Source organism: Brienomyrus brachyistius, chromosome 21, assembly GCF_023856365.1.
Source record: "Brienomyrus brachyistius isolate T26 chromosome 21, BBRACH_0.4, whole genome shotgun sequence".
In the NCBI taxonomy this organism is placed as follows: domain Eukaryota; kingdom Metazoa; phylum Chordata; class Actinopteri; order Osteoglossiformes; family Mormyridae; genus Brienomyrus; species Brienomyrus brachyistius.
The window spans coordinates 18,070,576-18,093,773 of record NC_064553.1 but is presented as its reverse complement, the minus strand read 5'-3'; the positions used below and the strand labels follow the sequence as shown (position 1 = coordinate 18,093,773).

At 47.0% G+C, this 23,198-nt stretch overlaps 1 protein-coding gene across 4 annotated transcripts; it reads right to left on the bottom strand.

Moving 5' to 3' along the window:
• LOC125717156 (period circadian protein homolog 2-like) lies at positions 1-22,821 on the bottom strand. Of its 4 annotated transcripts, XM_048990136.1 has the most exons (24): positions 22,663-22,821; positions 14,259-14,798; positions 12,903-13,001; positions 12,515-12,672; positions 12,246-12,367; positions 11,919-12,120; positions 11,745-11,796; positions 11,102-11,244; positions 10,847-10,925; positions 10,550-10,656; positions 9,911-10,064; positions 9,659-9,767; positions 9,248-9,367; positions 8,632-8,737; positions 8,307-8,475; positions 7,947-8,074; positions 7,666-7,866; positions 7,181-7,432; positions 5,724-6,276; positions 5,228-5,669; positions 4,655-4,817; positions 4,343-4,550; positions 2,886-3,036; positions 1-1,546 (listed from the first exon to the last, which is right to left on the bottom strand). In XM_048990136.1, exons 2-24 carry the CDS (start codon positions 14,711-14,713, stop codon positions 1,403-1,405), a joined length of 4,317 nt encoding a protein of 1,438 aa, XP_048846093.1. In that variant the 5' UTR covers positions 14,714-14,798; positions 22,663-22,821; the 3' UTR covers positions 1-1,402. The 4 variants fall into 4 exon arrangements, with proteins under 4 accessions (XP_048846093.1, XP_048846089.1, XP_048846091.1 ...); XM_048990132.1 differs by having other exon boundaries at positions 5,228-6,276; XM_048990134.1 differs by having other exon boundaries at positions 5,228-6,276; positions 7,666-7,851.
• Positions 22,822-23,198: the final 377 nt, after the last annotated feature.

Genomic DNA, 23,198 nt, shown 5'->3' with positions numbered 1-23,198 from the left:
TACATATTTAAAATAAGTTTAATTACAGTTCTTGCTTATGAAGAATATTTACATCTCATGACAATCTGTCTTTAAAATAACAAGAAACATCCCCATTCTCTATCAAACAATAAAAAACAAATACAAGTAAATAATCACCAAAATGTCTGTTTTAAAATGTGCAGTTAGACAGAAATCCATTTAAGGTGATGTTTCACTGTTGTGTGTCTTTGTATTGACAACATAGAACAATAAATGTACACAAAGCTTCTTTTAAATACACTCCACACCATTACAGAGCGAGTCATGGGGGACGGGACGGGTAAACTACCTTAGAAAATGCTGGGAATGAAACAAGCAAAATTAAGTACAATGGCACAAAAGGCTTTCCAGTAGAAGTATCCAATCATGGATTAAGAGTCATGGGAAGACAGCCTCTTAACTGGATGCCACTTTTCAATGGATATTCACCTTATCCCTAAGTAGGGACTAGCTGTTAAAGGAGAGGATCAGGATAAGATACTATGATACCACTTTGGCCATTTTTTTCCGGACTGTAATGGTTGATTCTGGGTTCTCTGAAACTCCTTAAAATAAGGCTGGTCCCCATAAACCTCCAATATTACACTTTATGCGAAGACATTTAAGACGACACAACACAGACAACGGTGCTGAAAGGTCTTGTATTTTTTTCCAGGGTGTAATTTTATTTAGTTCTTTATAAAAATATATATTGTTTATATCTGCTTGAACCGCCTGAAGACAAAGTCCTCCTCCTTTTACTGACGTGTGCTTTGCAGTTCCTGAATGTTCTATTTGGATAAATAAAAGCTCAAGAAAGAGTAGAAAGTCTCACATATCAGGACATAGAGGTGCTGTGTTTCTGGAAAAATATTTGCACCCGACGTAGAAAATGTGACTAAAAATAACCAGATCACTCACGCCAGGTCACATGTGTTGATTCGGACAGTTCAAACTCAACAAACGTTTCCGTTTTTTCCTTCTAACGAAAAACTCAAAGGCCAGAGAGTGAGGAATTTGACAGGCTGAATCTGGGTAAATTAATATTCTGTTATAGATCACCATATTCTAGACAACTGACACTATCCTGCTAGCTGGTGCTCCCCCCCACTCCCGCAAACAGTTCAAACGGGGGTGGGGGGGTGGTCAGTCATCGTCCGCATGTGCCGGTAGCATATTGAGAGCCAGCCCGCTGTCACGCTTCTCCCCATTGCCTAACAGCATAATCTGTGTTTTGCTGAAGTGCCTGTTCTATCACACGGCCACGTTTTACGTTCACCTCACTTAGGCTTGAGGTATAGTGTCGTGCAGGTATGGGAGGGCCTGTTATGTCCTCATGGCTGGATTCCTGCAGCAGTGAAGAGTGAGGTGGTGAGCAGTTCTGTGGTGGTGGGGGGGCGCCTCAAGTGGCCAATGGGCTGGCACTGGCCAGTGGGGTGCCCTCATTGCCCTTCTGGGTGGGCCCGTCACTTGTGTCTCCCAAATCCAGGTCCGGGGGCTCCTCCTCGATCAGGGCTGAACCGATTTCTTCACAGCACATGCAGGCCTGTGGCCAAAACAAGATAAGCCATGATTACATCCAAATGACATTCAAGGAAGGGCACTCGCGTGAAAATTCATATTCAATTTGCTATTGTTGGTTTTTTTCTATTCATCTGAGCTACAATGATATTGACATTCAGATCTTCAGAAGCATAAACTTACATCAGCAGACATTTTTGCCAAAAGCAAGCCTTAGTGAGAGCAGGGTTAGCCCATCTCTGCTTAAGAGCCTTGCTCAAGGACACAACAGTGAGGAACCATGAAATGTGATCGTCCAGATATCTGCCTACATCTGTAATCCACTTAGAGACCTGATCAGACATGAGGTGCTTTCACATCACTGGAACTTTTTTCAGGAACCAGAACTTTTGTCACGTCCACACCGCAGGAACTCGGCCTCATTGTAATTCCTCAGAGGCAGTTCCGGAACCCTTTTTTAGTCCCTTCTCCAGACTAGGTACTTTTCATTTATCATTAAGTTTTTTTTAGTTTCATCAAACTACTGGGGAGGCGCTTACAGTGAAAACTTGCCGACTGGTTGACCAGAAGCACCAGAAGTTACACAGAAATGCAGGAAAAGAAGGTAGAAGTAGTGGACCAAAAACTGAGCATATGGAATTATGTTTGTGCCTCAGTGCATTTTTGCTTGCATTTCCATGTTTCTGCATCAGAAAATTCAATCAATAAGCAAAATATTTTTGTCTAATATTGCTGGTACCAGCAGTGAAACTTGCTAGTGCTTGTTAGCAGGAATAACATTATTGTTTTTTTTAATTCTGTGGAAAATGAAATGGATGGATCTGCAGGCTACATTTAATAAGAATCACAAACAAATCATGGATTGTATAAATAAAATATAAATAAAAGGCTGTGTCCCATTTTGATTGAGATCGATCCCCCCAATAACTAACCAATAACTAAAAAAACAACTTGTTCGTCCTGCAATGTTTTGGTTTGGTGGTGTATTTTCATATGAATTTCAAATGAAGTTTAACCTATGAACTTTATGCGCCTGCCATACTTATTTAGCATAACGGTTCCAGTTCCTGTTGCATGGTGGGAAGGTGACATACAAATCTGGCCAGGAGTTATGAAAGTCAAGACAGCCCAAGGACCAGGTTCCGGAAACTTCAGTGTGAAAGCACTTATGGGCACCAGTTGCAGGCATTACAGTTTCTCTTCAGGACTTTTTCAGAAAGCCACCAGCTCCCAGCTATATTTTGCATTGGCTTGATTTGTAAAGCGGTGTTCGATACTATAGGATCAGTCTTGATGGTCACATGGTCCGCTCTGCCCAGACTCTGCCCAGGTTAATTCCAGAGTGATGGCCTGCAGAGGCTCACCTGCACATCGATGGCTTTGGGTAGTCGTCCTTTCTTCATCCATGGATGTACCTCCATCAGCTCTTTCTTCTGGTCCTCAGTGAAGCGCAGCTGGCTCTTTTGCATGCGCTGCAGTTTCTCTCGGTCCTGCCTCAGCACCTTCTCTGTGTCCCTGTGGGCCCCCATGACACAAAGACGGTCAAATTACACGGAGCCTACAGGCATTTCTTGCAACAAACACAAATACAAGAACTGTAGTGAAATGGATAAACTTTTATGGACAGTCACAAAATCAGTCGGAATTCACCACCCCCCAGCAAATTTCAGAATCTGAATCAGAATTAGAAAATTTTTATTCTCCCAAAGTAAACAGTTTTTCACCAATATTTCAGTGTTGCTTTTGAAAATCCCGCAGTATAACTGCTGGACACAGTATAAAAAAATTACATATTTGGATTCCTCCGCACCCCCTACAGAATAATTCTTATTTCTTCTACTCTTTCATGGTTGACATCTGTTCTGTGAAAGTCAGTGCTGCCACCTATTGAAAACTCCAGATCAATTTCTTTCCACATGAGCAGTCAGCACCCACCAGCATATATGAAGTCCGCCTGTAAGCGTATGTGGGAAAGCGAAGTACGAACTGGCTTTAAGTGTGTGGCTTTAGGATTCCCAGTCCTGGTCCTGACTGCCCCCAGTGTGGGCAGACTTTCTCAAGCACTCAAGTTGAACTAAGTTGACAAGGTGTCACCTGTCCACATGGGGGCAGCAGATCCTATTTTTAGCCCCATTGTTTTTGACTGATCATTGAATGAAATATAATAAAATAGTGATACTTCATTACTCTTTGTGGGGAAATTCTCTTCTCATTTTACCCCATCTTACACACTGACAGGTGAGAACAAGTAACTAAACTGGCAACGCTGGGCTCGAACCGGTGACCCTCTGATCAGAGACTTAGTCCGCTGAACTACACACTGCCACCAGACCAGTGAGATGTACCACCAATTTCACAGCTACTTAATCTACCGACGAATAGGATCTAACTATGCATAACTATGCATCACATGAAGTTACACAGATGCTTTTCCACTCCCGGAGCCTCCACTGCATACCATCTCCCCTCTGCTGTTGGTTTTTACTGGTTTCCTCACTTGCATCCTCCCTGCAGCCGCTCGGCACTGTACTTACTATCCTCACCTGGGTCAGGCTCACTTTCATGAGCTTTTCATGCCGTTTTTAAGGTCGCACGCTACTGAACTTACTGAACTGAGCATAACTCTTGACCCAGTTAAGTTTTTAGCCTCATCTAACCTTGTATAACCTGAAGTTGCTAGCTTGCTAAAGATAGCTGAACAACCAGCCAAGACCAGGGTTAGGAAGCACTGCCTAAGAGTGTTTACCATGTCTCTCATACACAGAGGTACTCCTCTCGCCCTGGGAACACGTGGGGGGGTCAGCACTCGTTGGCCACTCACCGTGAGGGCAGCTGGTAGGTCATCATCATAGCCTGACCCACGTTGGCCATGAGAAGCCAGTGGGGGTCCTGTAGTACACATTTGAAGCGCGCTCCACCCGCAGGGTCTTCGACCTCATTGTTGTGCACCGTCGCCCCCTGCTGGCTGGTCTGTGACGAGTCGACACTGCCAAAGTATTTACTGCTGTTGTTGCTGGTGTGGCTGCTCCCTGAGTATATCAAAGATAACTGGTGGTTAGACCTCAAAACAAACAAAGAGACAAACAAAATAAGTCATGTGACATGCCGGGCTGAGCTGGAATCATGGACGGACCTCTGCCACTGGCGGACGTGCCGCACCCATTGGACCCGGAGACCAGCGAGCCTGAGGTGGCCGAGCCAGTCCCAGAACAGGAGTCCTCCTGCAGCAGGATGTCCAACAGGTCGCTGGAGGAGGAGTGCCCATCGCTGAGGTGACCCTCACATGTGGGGCTCATCTGGGGGCGCCAAGGTCACAGAGAGGTCAAGCAACCATCACCGGCACATTATAACACAACAGACAGAGGGCAGCTGAGCACAATCCCCTGCAACTCTGAGTGTTATGCAATATATGTCTCTGCCCATAACAGAAGTGCCTTATGAGAACTACGGAATGTGTCACAGCTAGTGAAAGGCTGCTGCATCTTTTAGTAGCTCAGAGATGACACGGCTAAAGCAGAGTAGGACACAAACTTCCACCGGAGCACATGTCTATTATAGCTTGTAGGTCAACACTTTTCCCAGCATAATTACTAGCATTTTGTCAAATATAGTACAAGAAATGAGATAAAATCTCATTCTCAAGAGAGTTGTTGCTGTGCATTAATGTGTACGATGGGACTGATAAATGAGTGACAGGGGCTCCTACCGGCTGGAGCTCCTTGTCGGCCTTGGGAGAACTGCTTCCCCTCTCAGCCACGTTGTTCCCCTGCGTTCCACCAGAGGGTGCAGCTCCCTCCTGGTGCTCCAGTGAACGCTGGCTTTCCTCCAGCTGCAGCAGGTTGAGTTGCAGTGGCGAGCTGCAGCGGGACTGGAAGAGGGGCGGCGAGGCCTGGTCTCGCGTCGACTGGGGCGTGGAGGAGCGGGACGCAGCATCGCGGGGCCCTGCCACTGGGGCCTTGGGCGACTCAGCTGGGGCCCCATATTGGAATGCTGGGGCCGGGAATGTCCCCTGGGGAGGAAACTGTGGCTGCGGAGGGAAGGTGGGCGGGGCTGGGAACGCCGCCTGGGGAGGGAACTGCGGCTGTGGAGGGAAGGTGGGCGGGGCTGGGAACGCCGCCTGGGGATGGAACTGCGGCTGCGGAGGGAAGGTGGGTGGGGCTGGGAACGCCGCCTGGGGAGGAAACTGCGGCTGTGGAGGGAAGGTGGGCGGGGCTGGGAACGCCGCCTGGGGAGGGAACTGCGGCTGCGGAGGGAATGTGGCCTGGAGTGGAAAGGAGGCTGCCTCGGAGTAGAAGGGCTGGCGCAGAGCGCCCCCTATCTGAGGGAATACGTAATTGGGCAGCACTAAGGCCACCACTGGTGTGACCATTGGGGCAGTGTAGGGTGAGGGGGGGACAGGGCAGCGAGGGTCCTGACTGCACTGGCTCTCCCCCAAGCCGGACACAGCCGGGTCCGCCCTGGGCCCCGAGAACAGCTGCAGGGGGTAGGCGGGCATGACGGCAGGGTAGGCCATGGGGAAGGTCGACTGCGACGTGTCGGACGTGGACCAGGACGTCTGTTGCAGGCTGGCCAGGGGGGCGCGGGGGGGCTGCTGTCCGTGGGACGCCGTACTGTCCGACGACTCCTGCTTCTTAGCCCTCTTCCATTTGGTCTTCTTGTTGCGGCCGCCCTTCCTGGGCACGGCCGCCCCCCCTGCCCTGGGCGTGGCCTCTGTGTCAGCCACACCCTGCTTCTTCACTACAGGGGCGGGGCCTCCTGCAGAAGAAGGCATGGGACAGCGTGAACAAACAGTTTGGCTTCGTTTCACTTAAATATCAGTCCAACACAGGAGTTTTAAGGAATTTACATCTGTAACAAAAAATGCAAAAGCTAAAATCCTGAAAACTTAATGCTAAACAAACTGAATGATGATCTGTAACTGATGCCGTGACTTTTACTTAAACACGACTGGTCTAAAATAGAACATTATAGTATTTTAGCATATATAGTATACTTTATAGTATATGTTAACTATGTTAAACTAATATAAAATATTAAATAATATAATCACCTATGAGAATAAAGTGCTAAGACATAAAAATGGCCCCTTGATTCTGGCTTCTTCTACAAAAAAAGAACAATTGAATTGTTCTTTAGTTGTTTGCATGCCTTCTTCAAATACCTTGTTTAAAGCATTTGTTTTATGATGCGGCATAGCTTTCACTGAGGAAATATGATTAAAATATCTTCTATTCAAATTAGAATAGCTTGGAATTCAGATTAGCTGTGACTTTGCATATTACAAAAAAGTCTCTTGGTCTAAAATTCTCATTGCCGCTGCTTTGTCCTCACAGCGTAATGAGGAAAGGTATTTAGAGTAGCTACATATTTCTGGAATATAACGTGAAGTTGGAGGCAGGGCTACAGGGGGTCACTGCCCACCCAACAGGGATCGACCAAATTTAACCAATCATTAGTCGTACCAGGAGTATTCCCCCCACCTCAGTCGACGACCTTTCAAGACTTTAATTTGAACACTACTACATACCCAACATACCCAAATGCCCAGCCCATGGTATCCTGGAAACACTATTAGCTGTATGTTTATGGCCATTATGTTTACAGAGTCCACACAGTGATGATTAATGTAACACATTTCACATGCTTAAATGTGTCATACCGTTTGCGCAGCGTTGCCGGTCCAGGTAGCGGGAGCAGTCCGCCTGGAAGGACCTGACGCCACGTAGCTCGCGGATGCGGCACAGGAAGGTCTGCTCTTCTTTTTGAGTGTGCGCTGCAAGGACCTGTTTAGTCAAGCCCAGCTTTTTGTACGGCTCCCTCTCCTGGCTTGGGGATGATACTGCATTGGGGGGTGGTACAGAGGCGAGGCCCTCTGTGGCCTCCCCCGAGCCAGTCACATCCTCGATGATCTCTGTGACAAGAAAATGCGGTTTCACACGCAGCCCCATGACCTCACACAGATTACATATGAAAGCTCCAGCTAGAAGTAAATACATTTCAGACACCCCTATTAAAATAAAATACTAGAGAGGTAGAACCCTTCCATCCATCCATCCATCAATGTTCTTTACCCACTTTTGCAGAGTCGTATGGGAAACATTATGTAAAAACGTTTAGAGAAAGGGAATCCCATAAAACAAATACCTGAGTCAGGCTGGGGCTTCTTATCACCCACATGGACGATGGTGCTGCTGTAGCTGCACTGGCTGGTGATGGACACCACACTCTCCGGCTTACTGGGCAGCGCCAGTGGCGCCAGTGAGGATCCCACTACCGCCCCGCTGTCTGCCTTCTTCGGCTCCTTGATGGTGGATAGCTGGCCATCTGCCTCTATAAGTGCAACATCTACCATTGGTCAGAGTTTAATTACTTTCGGGCAATGGCAGGGGGGGTATGCCAGAATAAGGAAGTGGGCCGAGTCATACCTTTGGACCCAGGTAGGGGATTGCTGGGCAGTTTTTGCCTGTCCTCATCAGAGTTGGACGAGGTGGTATTGGAGGACGACTGGCATTTCCGTTTCACTGTGACAGGGATGTTGCAACTATCCAGGTACCTGAAGCGGGGCAGCACCACACATGCGTACATGAGATCCTGATCACCACAAGTTCCTCAAAAAGCCATCGATCCAACTCAGAGTCCCCAAAACTGGGAAGTTCATCATTTTCTCTGAGTAGATTATCAGTGACTGTTTCTCCAGCCTGAAGTTCACAGATGTTTATACTGTCTGTCGCTGACACTAATTGCCCCTGAACACTATCATCCAAACTAATGCAAGTAGACCTAACCTGATAACGCTGTCCAGGCAGCTGAGCTGCTGGTAGGAATAGATGGTCTGGTCCTTATAGGACAGCTCGTCTAGCCTTGGGGGACGGTCCTCCAGCCCGACCAAGTCCTCCTTCCAGCTCAGAGTCCCTGCTTTAGACCTCACCGCTGGGCTCTTCTGCTGGGTTCCTGCTATAGAAGAAACATCACTGGAGCGTCTCACTGAGCCGTCACACCTGGCCTTGCACCACCTGCTCATAGACGTGTATTTCATTGATGGATAGACTCATACTTGCACACAAATACAAAGTAAAACACACATAGATACAGAGGGCACTGCCCACTTACCACCAGGGCTTCTCTTTGCTTCGACCTTGGCCGAGATGGACGTGACAATCTGCTGCTGCGGGTTCTTCTGCGAGTGGATGTCCTTGCAGATCTCCTGAAACGTGCGCTGCACAGCAGGACACAGTGTCAGCCTTTCCAAAATCCTATCAAGAGTGAAGACTTTCCAGGACATTCCGGAATGTCTCAATGAGCTCGGCCTGTGTTTGTGTCAACTAATGACGGCTAAAAGTAGCGGCGATAAAGAGATGCTACAAGCTAATTTTTAGAAAGTATCCTGTTTTATAATTAAGAAAATCTATTTTAAAAGGTTCTTTCTGACATACTTATTAACTTCTGAAGATAACTCATGATTAGCTTCTAATTCTGTGTGCCCCCCTTTTTATTCACAGAGAAGATTATTATTATTATGCTTTTATTATATGCAATTATTATGCTTCTTTATTAATGCATGGAAAACTAGGACTAAATGTCAAGATTCAAGGTTCTTGTGTATAGTGCTACATCTCTTAGGCACCCGAGATAATTTGGTGCAGAGAGACTCCAGAGAGATTGACCTGGCTAACCGAGTAACAGTGGACACATTGATGATGATGATGATGATGAAGATGGCACTCACTGGCTTGGCCTGCTCAGCCTCGACCTCCTCCGGCCTGCCCCTGCTGCTGCTCTCCCCAGAAACTCTCTCCACGTTCAGCAGGTGTTCACCGTAGGATCCTGAGCTGCAGCTATGGATGGGCTAAGGAGATGCAGCACAGAAGGGGTCAAACAGGCGACGAGGTTCCCCAGCGACCACATGACCAAAAAAAGGCCATTTTCACACAAAAAATAAATCAACCACATCATTCAGAAACAGGCGGTTTTTGCGGCCCAGTCAGCCTCGGTTCATCACTTTTCTCAGTCATCGTGTCTGTGATAGTTTTTGATCTGAGAAATATTTCATAAATTCGAAATATTTCATAAATTCGTGTAGTGTTTTCATGCGGCGTTGGGTGTGAGATGGCCCAAGGCTCCGCCCCCAGTGACCCACCTGCAGCAGGAGCCTGTGAATGTGCTCGGTGATCTCCAGGATGTCCGGGTCCATGGTCTTCCCCTCGGCAAAGGGTGGCGGTGTGAACACGTCCTCGTTCACAGGACCCCTGCACGAGTATGACAGAGACGCCGACCATTACTCATACTACCCAGAATTCCCTGGAACGGCAGAGTCTGCAGCCTGGGCAGCCTGGGTTTATCACAGCGATGGCATATGAGAGACAGTTGGAGGGGGGTCAATCTTCCTTACATGCGGACTTTGTGTCGCCCGATGATGAAGGACACCTTGCGACTCCAGGGGTTGACGAAGCTGGACCAGCTGGTGTCCAGGGTGACATATTCTCCATTGCGGGCGCAGAACCGGATGGAGGAGTGGTCAAAGGGCTGGCCGCCTAACTGGAGGACTGCCACAGGTGGAGGATGACATGATTAGACTTTCCTATCGCTGCTAACGAGCATTAGTTTCCAAATAATTTGTATAAAGTATTCACACAAACTGTTAAAACTCATCAACGTATGAAGGACACATTAGTGTGTTTATCTGGGCAATATATTATTACTGTTATAACTAGTCTTCTTCTTGGAAATACCAGTCTAAAGATTGCTACTTTACAAAGGAAGGCTATGTTGCTATCTAATACAAGAGTGCCCCCTGCTGGTTAAATAAATGTCCTGGCACGGTCACCAGGGACAGCTTACCTAATTAGTGCCCCACTCTGACTCACCACAATCATTAGTCAAGAAAAAACACAATCTAGACACAACTCCATCTATATGCCCTCCATCTCAAATGATTTTGAATGGCATTTTTATTCATAACAGAGCCGATGGTTATGGTTAATTGAGTGCGTTTCTCTGCCTTCTGGCTCAGGCTGAGTGTAAGACTCACTCTTCCTGTGGACACCCAGCATGATGGGCCTGTCACTGGGGTGCAGGTGCAGGAGAACTGGTGTCCCAATGAGGTCCTGTGGCAGGTACCCCAGCAGAGGGACAGCCCTGAGAGAGAGAGACACACACACACACTTTAGAATGTGGTTGTCAAAGTTACAGAGTGTTCCTTGTCAGATCCATCCTGACACACTAGGGTGCCAAACCTGCGTAAGAGTTTCCCCTAAGTGGTTAAAAGAAGGACCGTAACATGTTGGCTGGAGTTTTATCGTTACTGTACTGGATGCCTCCCACTCACCTTTCATCCACGTCCTGGAAGACACAGTTCGTCGAGTGCGTAGTGGTGAAAATCCGCTTGTCTGTGGGAATTCTCGGAGCTGTGCAGCCAAAAAAAGAAAAGAGAGCAAGGTTATATAACATCCTTAATTCACTGGGATCCTACACTTAGATCTGAGAGGCACCTCTACTCCACTAGAGAACCGAATACACTATGCAGGGTGAGTGAAAGACAGACACCCGTTCAGGTGACGCGCTTTCGGGAAGCGAGGCGTACCTTCGTATCCAGAGTGCACCCTCTCGGCCAGCAGCAGACAACAGAACTGGTCCTCAGCACGCTCCATGTCCTGCACCTTCATCAGGTATGGTGTCATGCGAAAGGGGAAGTACTGCAGGTCCCCCTCGTGCTCCCGACCTCCGCTGGATGGATGAGCACATAGCTGAGCGACACCTCACAAACACATGGGTAAACAGTCACATCGCCAGGTTAGCAACAGGATGCTAAGCTTTGCGGGTAAACAGGCTGTGCTTGATGAAGCTATGCCGCAAATCGGCACCCAGCCGAGGCTTCAAATTCCACAGTGGGCCAGATTATCCCACTGCCTTATTTAACCCAGAAGCAACCAGCGCTGAGTGGGTTGAATCAGTCAGCAGCTTCCCGACAGAGTGTGGTAATCTAGCTGCACTTATGTTTCACTTTTCCCACCACCCATAGTCGTTCTACTATTCTCTTCCAAAATCGGGTCAGAAAATGCCTCCTTTTCCCATTAGGGGGCAGCGCTGAACTCAAAAAACAAAAGCAAGTTTTTCCAAGTATGGCGCGAGGCGACTAAAATAACTTCCCCCCTCAATCGTGTAAAAGGGAGAAGAGATGCATAAAAACACAGGAACAGATGGCAAGGCCTGGCATCCATGCATACCTGATCCGGCAGAAGAAGGACTTCTCCTGCAGGCAATCAGAGGGGGAAGACTCTGGAATAGGAGCAAAAAGCAAAATAAGTTACATGATTTTAACAGGAGATGGGTGAATATGGACAAAGCATTGAGGGCTCAGGCCAGATGCGGATGTGAATGAGCCTCGGTCTGGGGGATACCTGCTCCAGTACACACGCTCCAGGAGGGAAGGCGGTAGGGCGTGGTGAAGCTATAGAAGACGCTGACATCCTGGGGACTCAGGAACTCCACGAACTTGCTATTCTTGAACACGTCCCGCTTGCAGTTGAGGATGGAGGCCGCCTGGTCTGAGATGTAAACGATCTTTCCCGTTATGAGGGACACGGTGACGGCAAAGATGTCCTGTCATGCATGAACATGCGAGAACATGAGGACCATCAGAGGACTGAAGGCTGCAAGACATATTCATTGCCGTGTGTGACTTTGATGGCTGGGAGCCGTAAGCAATCTTGATGGGGTCCACATACCGTGTTTTTGAGGGTGTACTCGGAGGTGATGCTGTCGATCTCCTCAATGGTGTAAGAGGAAACATCCAAACCCAATGGGTGGCTGTCATTGATCATCAGCATCTGGTAGTACTCCTCATTGGCTGCATCATACATAAATAAGAGTTACCAAGGAGTGCCATACACTTCTGTTTACTATTCAGTCAACAAACCAATTCAGAAAACCATCAAGTCATCACAAACTTTCACGGTATGACGCCATCTCCTTCTACACTGCAGACTGCCCTCACCTTTGACCTGCTTGACGCAGTGCAGGGCATACTTGAGCGTGTTGAGGGTACTGGATGTGCTGCGCTTGTTCCTCTTCTCCGAGGGCAGGTGGAGCTTCAGCTCCTTCAACGTTTTGATCAGCTCCTTTTGTGTCTTGGCCTTAGCGGACTCTTCGCTACTGTAGACGGCATGAGACAGACATGCACTCATCACATACTTACCCCAAGCCTAAGACACAGTAGTGTCCACAGATTGGTACATCTTGGGGAAACACAAGAATAGACACATCACACAATGGTTTGAGGAAGTTCCCCTTAAGGGCCGGTGGGTCACAACAATTTCCAAGGCAATGACCACCTGCTTTTGTGCCAGGCCATTTGCATGCATGTGTGTGTGAACAAAACTGACCTGCAACCACTGGTGGATGGGTTGTCCTGCTCAGAGCTGGCACTCAAAAGGCTGAAGGCATTGGAGCTGCTTGGGGGTGAAGGACTGTGGGAGTTGGAGCTGCAGGGCAAAGGAAGACCTTAGATGACACAAGCCTTGGCATTTTACTCAGTGTAAGCTGAATCTCAGCAGCATTCCTGCGGACAGTGATCATTTTCCCATTAGATGGCTTTTTCGAGGGTCCACTGAGATGGCCACATGTGGGTCATAACAAGGGATACGCTGTTAACAGCCGATCTTCTAGAAGGTTCAGCTGTTCTGCTTGAACCTCAAGACCGGGTCAGATTAAAATACTTACCCTGGATATTTTGTCGGTCTGTTTATGTCACCTGAAACCACTTTCTGTCACTCTGCTCTGGCACTCCAGAAAAAGTAGAGCATATGTCTCGCGTAGTACACACCATAGATAAACTACTTATGAGGTGCAGATGCAGGACAGCGTGTCTAAGTAAATGCAAACTGGCTGGTGAGACACCAGCAGGTTAACTGAGTCTTAAATGAGCCAGAAAAGGAGCTTATTATAGTACCTTGACAGATATCCTTAGAAACAGAAATAGAGAAATTGAACTTGAATTATGTAAACAAGTCCCTGTAGTCTGCACACAACACATTCATGTTTCTGCCAGAGTACCAGTAAATTATAATTACATATATTAGACAAGTTATAACAGCTTTTTATTTCTCCCTCCAGGTGTCATACGAGACAAAAGCCCTCCCTAAAACAGGAACAAGAAAGGCAGATCAAATAAAAGAACGCGGACTACTTCCAAGGCTTGGAGAGGACACTTTATTCCAGACTAAAACCGCAAGGGGAATTGTTTTTTTTTTATTTACCACTAGCTATGGTAACGGCAGTTACGAAAATGGAAAAGAACATGCTGACTATGTAAACGCCCTGGTTCAGGCAGTACAGTCTGGAAGGAATCCAAAATCCATTCTACAGACAAAAAAAAAAAAAGATTGCCACGGAAACCTCCTCAGCCCTCCCATCACCGTGATTGACAGGCAACAGTCGAATAAGCAGTTGCCCTGACAGGACAGTGGGTGTGGCTTCGTAGAGAGAGCCAAGCATAATCTCAGAGGAAGACGAGCCTACGTGCTGCATGCTCCATCCGCGTGTTCCTGTTCTTGCGTCACAATACACACGCGAAACACCACGTTGCCAAAGCAAATTCCCACCAAGTAGGAGAGGCTTATTCTGCCGCAAACGATTCATTTAGCATCACATTCCAGAGCCATAAGCACAAAAAGATATGACATTAAACTAGATTTCGCATAGGTGCGACTCCCTCTCAATGAGGAAAGTGAGTCACTGACCTTTTATTGCTCCCAGATGACTCTAGCAGGGCAGAGTCTTTGCTGTTGCCGTTTGAGCTGCCCAGAGACTCGTTTCCATGAGACTCGTTGCCATGGGACTCGTTGCCGTGGGACTCGTTGCCGTGGGATTCGTTGCCGTGGGACTCGGTGCCGCTTCCGCTGGAGCCACTGCTCTTCATCTCCACGTCCTCATGCAGCGAGCGTGTTCGCTTCCTGTCGCCATGGGGCGAGGCGCTGCGGTCTTGGCTGCTGCTGTCGCTGCCCTCAGATGCGAGGCCCAGCTCTGACCCGGCCCGCCCACGGCCCCGTCCCTCAGCAAAGCCGCTCATCAGGTGCAGTTGTCCCATGGAGCCACGGCCCGCCGTGCTCCCCTCCCCAAACGGGTGGTGGCTTCCCCCATCCTGCCCTTCGAGGGCTGAGTACAAGTACCCCTTTGGCTCGGAATCTTCAGACATGAGGAAACAGGCACACTGGCAGGACTAGAAGCGGCCCAACCAATCGTCTTCCAGAGTCATGTTGCAGTGATACAGCAGAGAGTCCCTGGGAACATCAAAGAAAGTGTTGGTTAATTTGCACTGGTTAACTGGTAACTGTCAGCAAAGTCCACATTTATTTTAGACCACCTTTTATGGTTCTCTGCCAGGCAACAAGGTCTGCAAATAGAAGCTAAAGTCTTTATTTGAGGACTGCTGCAGACCAGTTCCCCCAGTGTGCTGGACAATTATAACTCTAAGATGTGGTGATGTAATGGGGGGGTTCATGGGGTCCCTTGGTGGGCCACAGAAACAGCAGAAAGGAGAGGCAAAGCAAAGAAGGCCATGCAAAGTTCACCCATGGAGTAGCAAAGTCAATAAGGCAGTCATTTCAGCCAGAATCCCCAGCTGCAAACATGCAGCAGACCGAAGATCCTCTGAGCTGTTTCCCCAGGACTACAGGACAGGAGGAGGTGTATCTTGGAAATTTGCAGGAACCCGAATAACCAGCACAATCACAATGTCAACATGGGGCACCTTCAATTTCCCAAAACAAATTATGAGATCTACTCAATTTCATCTCCACTTAAAAGACCTGATGTTTCTCAGGTACAATAATATGATTGAGTATGCCAGAGCTGCATACCATTCTACTGACGTCTCTAAAAACAGATGTAACCCTAAGATTTTAATAGATTCTGTTAACAAAACTGGGTTTGGTATAGCACCACCTACACCAGCCATCTCTGACTGTGTCAAGCTTTTGTCCTTTTCTACCAACAAGATTGCTGACATTAGGCCTGTGACTCCACTGCTCTCCTGATAACAGGCCTTAAAGGCCGGTCGGTCACCCATTTCCCTCCATAATCTTCCTCCCCACCTGATATCATTCATATACCTCATTTGAAACACTTACTTGAATGCCATTGGCACTATTAATTGTTCCCTTACCTCTGTTTGTGTTCCATCTAATTTCAAATGAGGTATAGTTCAACATTCCCTAAAAACTCTAACCCTGATCCCTCCTTTCCAGAAAGTCATATATCTATCTGAAATTGCATTGCAAAATTACAGAAAAAGGTGTGATGGGGAAACTGTTAGAGATCGTTTAGGCTCGAGGTATTTTTGAGCAGTTCCAGTCTGGTTTCTGTAAGAGGCATAGTACAGCATCTCTAAAGGGTGCTTAATAACATTCTTTTAAGTGTGCATTCTGGTCAGTGCACAGTGCATCATCTTGGCCCAGAAAGCGTAACCTCTAGGGCAGTGCGTCTCAGCCAGCTCCTCTGGAACACCAAGACAGTCCACGTTCCTGGGATGAAAAACACTGCTCAAAGGTACGGTTGAGTTCTCTGCCACATTTCTAGTTTTAAGTCATCCTCTAAAAATCTGGGTGTTCTCTTTTGACAGGCACTTAAATATAATATAAGTCGCTTTTCTGTTCACGTTATTTACAACTTCGCTAAATCGAGTCACCTTGTCCTCACTCTTTTCGAGTCCACGATTCATGTTTCCATTTCACCTCATTCAAGTTACTGTAATTCTCTATTCACCTGCCTCACAAAGTCAGCTCTCAAGAAACCTCAGCTGGCCCAAGATTCTGCCGCTAGGTTTTTAAGCAGAACCAGCTGTAGAGCCTCTCTCTCCTGCTTTGGTTTCCCTACAGGCTCCCAGTAAAATATGAGAGATTTTAAGATTCTTTTACTTGCCTATGAGACTCTAAGCTATCAGGTGCCCACTTATACCCGTCACCTTTTGACCCCCAGACTCAGCCATCAGCACGCTCATGTTTTCCAACTGAGACCTTCTTACTATCTCCAGGTCCAACTTTAACTTACACTAGTGATCTGTACCGTGCTCAAGCACGTTTGACCCTCAAAGTCCAGTTTGTTTAATTAATGTAATGGCTCTGTACCACGCAGCATGAAAAAAAAAAAAAATAATCGCCGTGTTGCATACTAGGTAAATCGATGTGTGTCACTGCATCCTACACTGACTCCAAATCAGCCCCAAAATAAGGACGTCAATCATGAATCGCATTCTGCTGTGCGACAGGTTCTTTAAGATAAAGTCGCACAGTGAATCCCGCAGTGTGGGCTCCTTTAAACAGCATCTCAAAAGTTATTTGTACAGACAGGATATCTGTTGATTTTTGATTGTCTTTATTACATGTGAAGCACTTTATGCCATTTCTTCTTAAAAGGCGCTATATAAGTACCTACTTACTTACTACCCATAAATGAAGATGGGCGAAGTGCCATGGAGAACTTCATTCCAGGAACCTTTCACAACGCTATGTACTTTCATAAGTACTTTTAGTGTCTGGCTTGGGTGACATATGTACTTACTGCATACAGCTGACAACTATATTTAGCGTGGTCAGTTAACTCTGTGTTCTCTGTGTCCTATATATATTACAGGATAGTGAGTGGATAGTTTTAAAAATATATATTTTTATCAGAACTATCATTCAATTAGCTTCAGAGTCCTCATCTTTTTGTAAAGTTATTTGTTATCTAGTATCACACAGGCCAGGTGTGAATCAGTAACAGTTCACTGCGATGTCCAGCACAGCGCTGGGCGAGGTTTATCATTACACACCAAATATTCCCCACAATGTAATAAAAACCTGTTATTTTGATGCTGTGGGGACCATTTTCAGCTTCTCATAATGATATGAGAATGCAATCAAAAAACGTATAAATGCCAAAAGTCTTGTGTTTTGTTACTGAGGTTAATGCTGGGTAGGGGTTAAGGTCTTCATTGTTGGTATTAGAGTTTTCCCCATAGAAATAAATGGAGAGTCCTCACAAAGATATAATCACAATGTGTGTGTGTGTGTGTGTGTGTGTGTGTGTGTGTGTCCACAAGGTAAAAAGTTACAGGTTACCGCACTGTGGGGAAATCTGGTCCCCACAATGTAATAATTACGCGCACACACACACATACCTCACAAAGCACATGAGTGCACACATGAGGGTTACAAGGTCTGATGGAGATAAGGCGCAGAACAGAACACTGATAAGAGAGACACGTTCGCCTTGCTGCCTAACTGGGTGACCGACACAGATGGCACAGTGTTGAACTTTGGACTCAGCCGCCACCTGTCAGAGAAGCTTGACTGAACACGGATTGAAGGTTCACCAACGCCAGCTGCCTCACGGTGGAAATGATTCGGGAAAGCCCTTGGTGACCGAAGATGGGTGATCTAGCTCGCAAACAGTACCATGCATTCGGCACCCCCCCCGCCCCCCCAGCTGAACAGGGGCTGCAGGATCCAGCCAGCCGCAGAAGCTCCTGACCTCAAGGCACCAAGTGCCTGGCATGACTTACGGGGGCCGGTCACGGAGAGAAACGTCAAGAGCAACGCCAGGAGCACATGCTATCTGTGAACGCAGGAACCGGTGGGGATAAGAGCGGCTGCTACGCTAAACTCATTAGGGAAGGGAGCCAAATTCAGAACAGGCCAGATAACAGAATCAAAGACAGGTCGATATGCTGACTTAGCCTGGAGGCTGCAGTGCCAACGATGACGTAGTTATTTCGGTTCGGTTTTATTTTCCACTCCTGAGAGAACATTGTCGGGTTGATTTAATTTTCTCTCATAGCCATAGTCATAAAAAAAATAAAACATAATTATATCAATGGAAATACAATTACACTCAGATCAACCTCCAGCTGTACTGCTCCTGAACATTCTCAATGGTAAAAACGGGTGAGATTGAGCATAATTCGAGCTCAACATCCACAGGTCACAGCAGCACAGCGGATTCTCCCCGAAATAGGACTGCGGATGAGGCTGACATACGTGAAGAGTGACGATTAGCCTGATGGGTGCCTGCTTTTGTCCTCTCTGACGCTCCACAGCACAAACCTTGGCTCTGTGCCCAGCTGGCTGATCAAAGGACAAACCGGTGACGACCGGTATGCGAAAGGCTAACCTGTACTTGCAGAAGAACCAGTATGTATGCAAAAATGCTACATATACTGAAGCCAGACTTATAAGCTGGGCTACTTTACGCCAACAGTTTGGGAATAAATGAGATTCCCCATTTGCTGACAGGTCACCATCTGAAGGAAGGTTCCAGGTCTCCCCAGTAGCCCCCATACTCACAATGGCTCACTTCTCATTGGCTACTTTACCACATTCCCCTGGATAAAAATATCCAGCGACTGAGACATTCATAGTGATCCCACCTCCCCATGGGTTCAAGAAGTCACACATTCAGACGTCAGTGCCGACAGGAGGCGTGAGGCGACATTGCTGCTGCCCTGGGCTGAATTATAACTAATAAATTAATGAGAGAAAAAATAGAGCACCCATGAAAAAGGACATTTTTTTTAATGAGTGGCCTAACAAATGGATAAACCAAAAATCACATATCATGGGCTGCTATTTAAAATGGCAACTAGAACCAGGTTTCCGTATTAAAAACCAGTCCTAATAAAAGATTTTTCACTTTAGTTTTTACTTAAAAAAACCAACTTACACAAAGAAGATATGCTTACCACATTAAATTAACCCAAATCAGCCTGATAAACATCCCTTAACAAGTTTTAGAACTTACTGCGTCACAGCAGTGATTTATATAATTGAACAAAGCACAAGCAGCCGCATTCACATAAGGAGTTACATAATTTTTGTCTCTTTCTCCATAAAAGGTTCGGGAATTCAGAGGCGTATTTGGAACTCATGAACACAGCCAGAGAGACAGATCCGCCTCCAGGAAAGTATGGCTTTTGGGCCCAGTCCAGCTAGGATGAGAAGGTCTCTCACTGAAAAGGTGAAAGAACAGCGGACTATGGACTGTTGCCCAATATCGGGTACCCAGTGCAGCTGGTGCGGGTGGCTGTTGGGAGAATGAATAACTGTTAGAGACAACTGGGTCGGCATGTGCCAGTATTGCAAGAGATGGAACGCGGGACATTTTTAATCCCTGCCCTGGCAGTTGAGTAACCTGGGTTTATTACACGCTTTGGTGACTTTGTCCAGAGAAGGCCAGTTAATGCATTATCAGTGAGTATCGGTGACATGCATCAATGTCTCCTTGGAGCCAGTCCCAGGCAGCGTAGGGCACAAGGCCAGGGTGCACCCTGGACGGGACGCCAGTCCACACACATACAAACAGAGATTACAACAAACAACAACAAATTTATTTTTATGTAGCGCATTATCACAACATTACATTGTCTCAAAGCGCTTTACAGCATCCTCACCCAGAGCCCCCAGTGAGTAAGCCATAGGCGACAGTGGCAAGGAACAACTCCCTAGAAGGAAGAAACCTTGGGAGGGACCAGACTCAAAGTGGGAGCCCATCCTCCAGGGGCCGGCAGGGAGAGTCAAATAGGCGAGATGGTTAAGTGCCAGAGAGTTAGATTAGACTAACTGTATGTCTCCAGACTGTGGAAGAAAATCGGAGCACCCAGGGGAAATTCCTGCGGCGTGTGGAGAGCAGGCAAACCCTGCACGCACCAAGCAAAGGCAAGATTCGAACCTCCGTCCCTGCAGCTCTAAGTTCAAAGCTTCACCCACTGATTCCTCCACCCAAAGATACCATTTGAGAAGAAAGTGTTGGGAGGAAATGCTTCTGGAAGCTTCCTTTTCCTTTAGTTTGACCCTTTGTTCTGGTCAGAGCAGACACATCCCAGCCAGCTGGCTGGGCAGTAACCGCTTCCTGACTTGCCCCCCCGTTAGGCTCTCCGGCATTCCTCTCAGGCACCAGGGCATGTCTGTGGAGGCAGCACAGCCCGGGCTGACAAGCTGGCCTCATTTAGGCATGCTACTTCATTCTTTCCTCCCCTGCGGCGATTCTCTACGTGCGTCACCAGCCACCACTCACCGGTCACACGCATGAGGCGCTCTGAATGGAGATATGCAGGCTCACACCCACACGGTTACGGCAGCCAGCAGGGCCAGCAGTAGGGAAGGGCTTTCCGCGCCGCTCCGCTCCACCCCACAATAACGTCAGCGCCTCACCCGTGGCGCCTGGGAAAGCATTCAGCTGCGTTTAAACTCCAGGCAGCTCCGAGACATTTTTAAAGGGGGGAAATGACTTCATTCCTCTGTCGGGCTGCCTGTTCCAAATAGTACATGGAGTACATTATCCATGCTGCGAAGGGGATCTTCCAATAGTTGCAGCAGTTAGCCTGTCTGGAGGTACATTATTGAGTCTGGAGATGGTTTTCATCTTCACCCGGTGGGCAATCACCAGCCTATCTGTACACCACCAAGTTTGAAGCCAGAGATCTTAATCTGCATGTGCTGCAACCTGCCTGTACAGTGAAAAACGTACCGTGCAGTCACTGTCAGGCCCCTGCTCATCAGGACTGGACCTGAGAAATGCTCACCAATAAGCTAAGACGATACATCACTGATACATCCATCCATCCATTTTCCAAACCGCTTATCCTACTGGGTCGCGGGGGGTCCGGAGCCTATCCCGGAAGCAATGGGCATGAGGCAGGGGACAACCCAGGATGGGGGGCCAGCCCATCGCAGTCACTGATACATCTTTAGGATTATCATTGTTGGGTTATTAATTACAATGCTTCCAGAGACTTACACTGAATGATTAGGGGGTGACAAGTTTATCATTGAGGTTGAAGCTGTACAGTGTGACTGACAGCATTCACACCAAGGCAAGCTTAGCGTATCTGGAGCACCTTTGTGTGAGACTAGGTCAGCTGTAACAACCTGTTTTTCTGCCAGTCCAAATCAGTCCACATAGTAGCCTCCACTGAGCGGATAAACTGCGCAGCCTCCAAGACTGACTCGATTTCACAAACCCCCATCTCACTCTTACTGTCATTCAGGTTAAATTAGACCAAACTCACGCGCTGCAGGGATGTGCGTGAAAAATTCTTTCAAACATCACCCACCTTAGCCAAAGATAAATGTGCTCATAAAGTCATTTCACACTCAAAGAAAACAATGACAACACGATAAAGTCAATTCAATTGTTTATATTGCTCGTTTGTCCCACAATAACCCGCTTCACATTATTTATTCATTAAAGCATACTATTATATAGTAGCATATTTGCACATAAACATGATGCGTGGCATTAAATTACACCAATAATTATTGCAATCATATTGTCATTATACTGTAATCCAGCTGGACGCGTAACAATAGCAAAATGCTCAGTTTGGGTGATCCATGTGTTTCTATTACAAGTGAATGAGACCGACCTTGATTAGGGCGATCGATATAGCTGAAATAGCCTTGGGCAGGTGGGTTTGGAGAGTATGTCATATGGCTCTGGTTTCACCCAACGGCGATCGACCTACTTCAGAGGCAGTTACGTGTGCAGCCTGCGTTGCCGGTGTGTGTGTGGGAGGCGAGCCCTGCAACACCATGCGCCGCTTTAACTACTCAGAAATATTATGAAACGATAAGCCAGAGACATCCAGCAATATGCATGTCGGGTTTTCTATTGCTGGGACTGAGACTCAGTATCCCAGTTATTACTGTAAGGTACAATTCAATTTGTATTTGACTCCTCTAGTCGATATAAGTATTCGTATAGGAAATCGTGTACTAGATTCGTATTGTGACAAATTTTAGGGAAAAGAACTTAAATGAAAATGTCATATACTGTCATAAAAGGACCCCTTGTAAATTTCTATATGAGTGTGGATATGGCTATACAATAGCCCACTGACCGGATTTGACCGCACAGTAACGCAGTTATGCAATACATTTTTTACATAGTTTATTAAACTACGCATCAATTTGAGTACATTTACACTGGTGAAGACTAACGTTTGAAAGAAATAAGCGTCAACCTGCCTTTAGTCCATCACCAAAATAATAGCAACTTTACAGAAGAAATTCAATAACCGGCACATTCTTTCTACGCAGGTTCAATTCCTGTCATAGTTAGCCTTCCAAACATAACAAATAGTTAAATAACTCAGAATGAAGTGCAAACCTTTTTGTCCAAATGTATCCTTGCGTTTCTAGAGAAATCCGAAGAGATTTGTCAAAAGTGAGTTGAATTGTTAGGTCTTGCCCGGTTCCTCGCACAGCGCTTCTCGATATGTGAATTGACACACTGCACTCTACACTATTCGGCGTTTTCTCGTTCTTGCTGCCCTGAATCCCTCAGCGCTGGCGATGACCTCAATACGGGCTCCTCCCCCGTCCCTCCCCCAGCCCCTATCTATTGGCCACAAGCACATTATTTCTATGCAAGCTGGGCGTCACCGCCGTCAAAAGGCGCCGATTGGCTCTTAGCCCCGTCACTCTCTTTATGTAAGGCTGTTATTTGTCTCACGTGGATAACCATGTAGGTAGGCGCTTTGTGCGCTACGCGGACAAATCAGTTGTTCGGAGAAGCGTGGATGAATGAAACCAAGGCAGAGGAGTACGGCGGTTGGTTCTGGGAGTTTGATCGCTCTCTGGTGTTATCTAAACAGTTATACAATGGTGTGTTTGGTCAATGTGGAGAAATGTATAACCATTGCA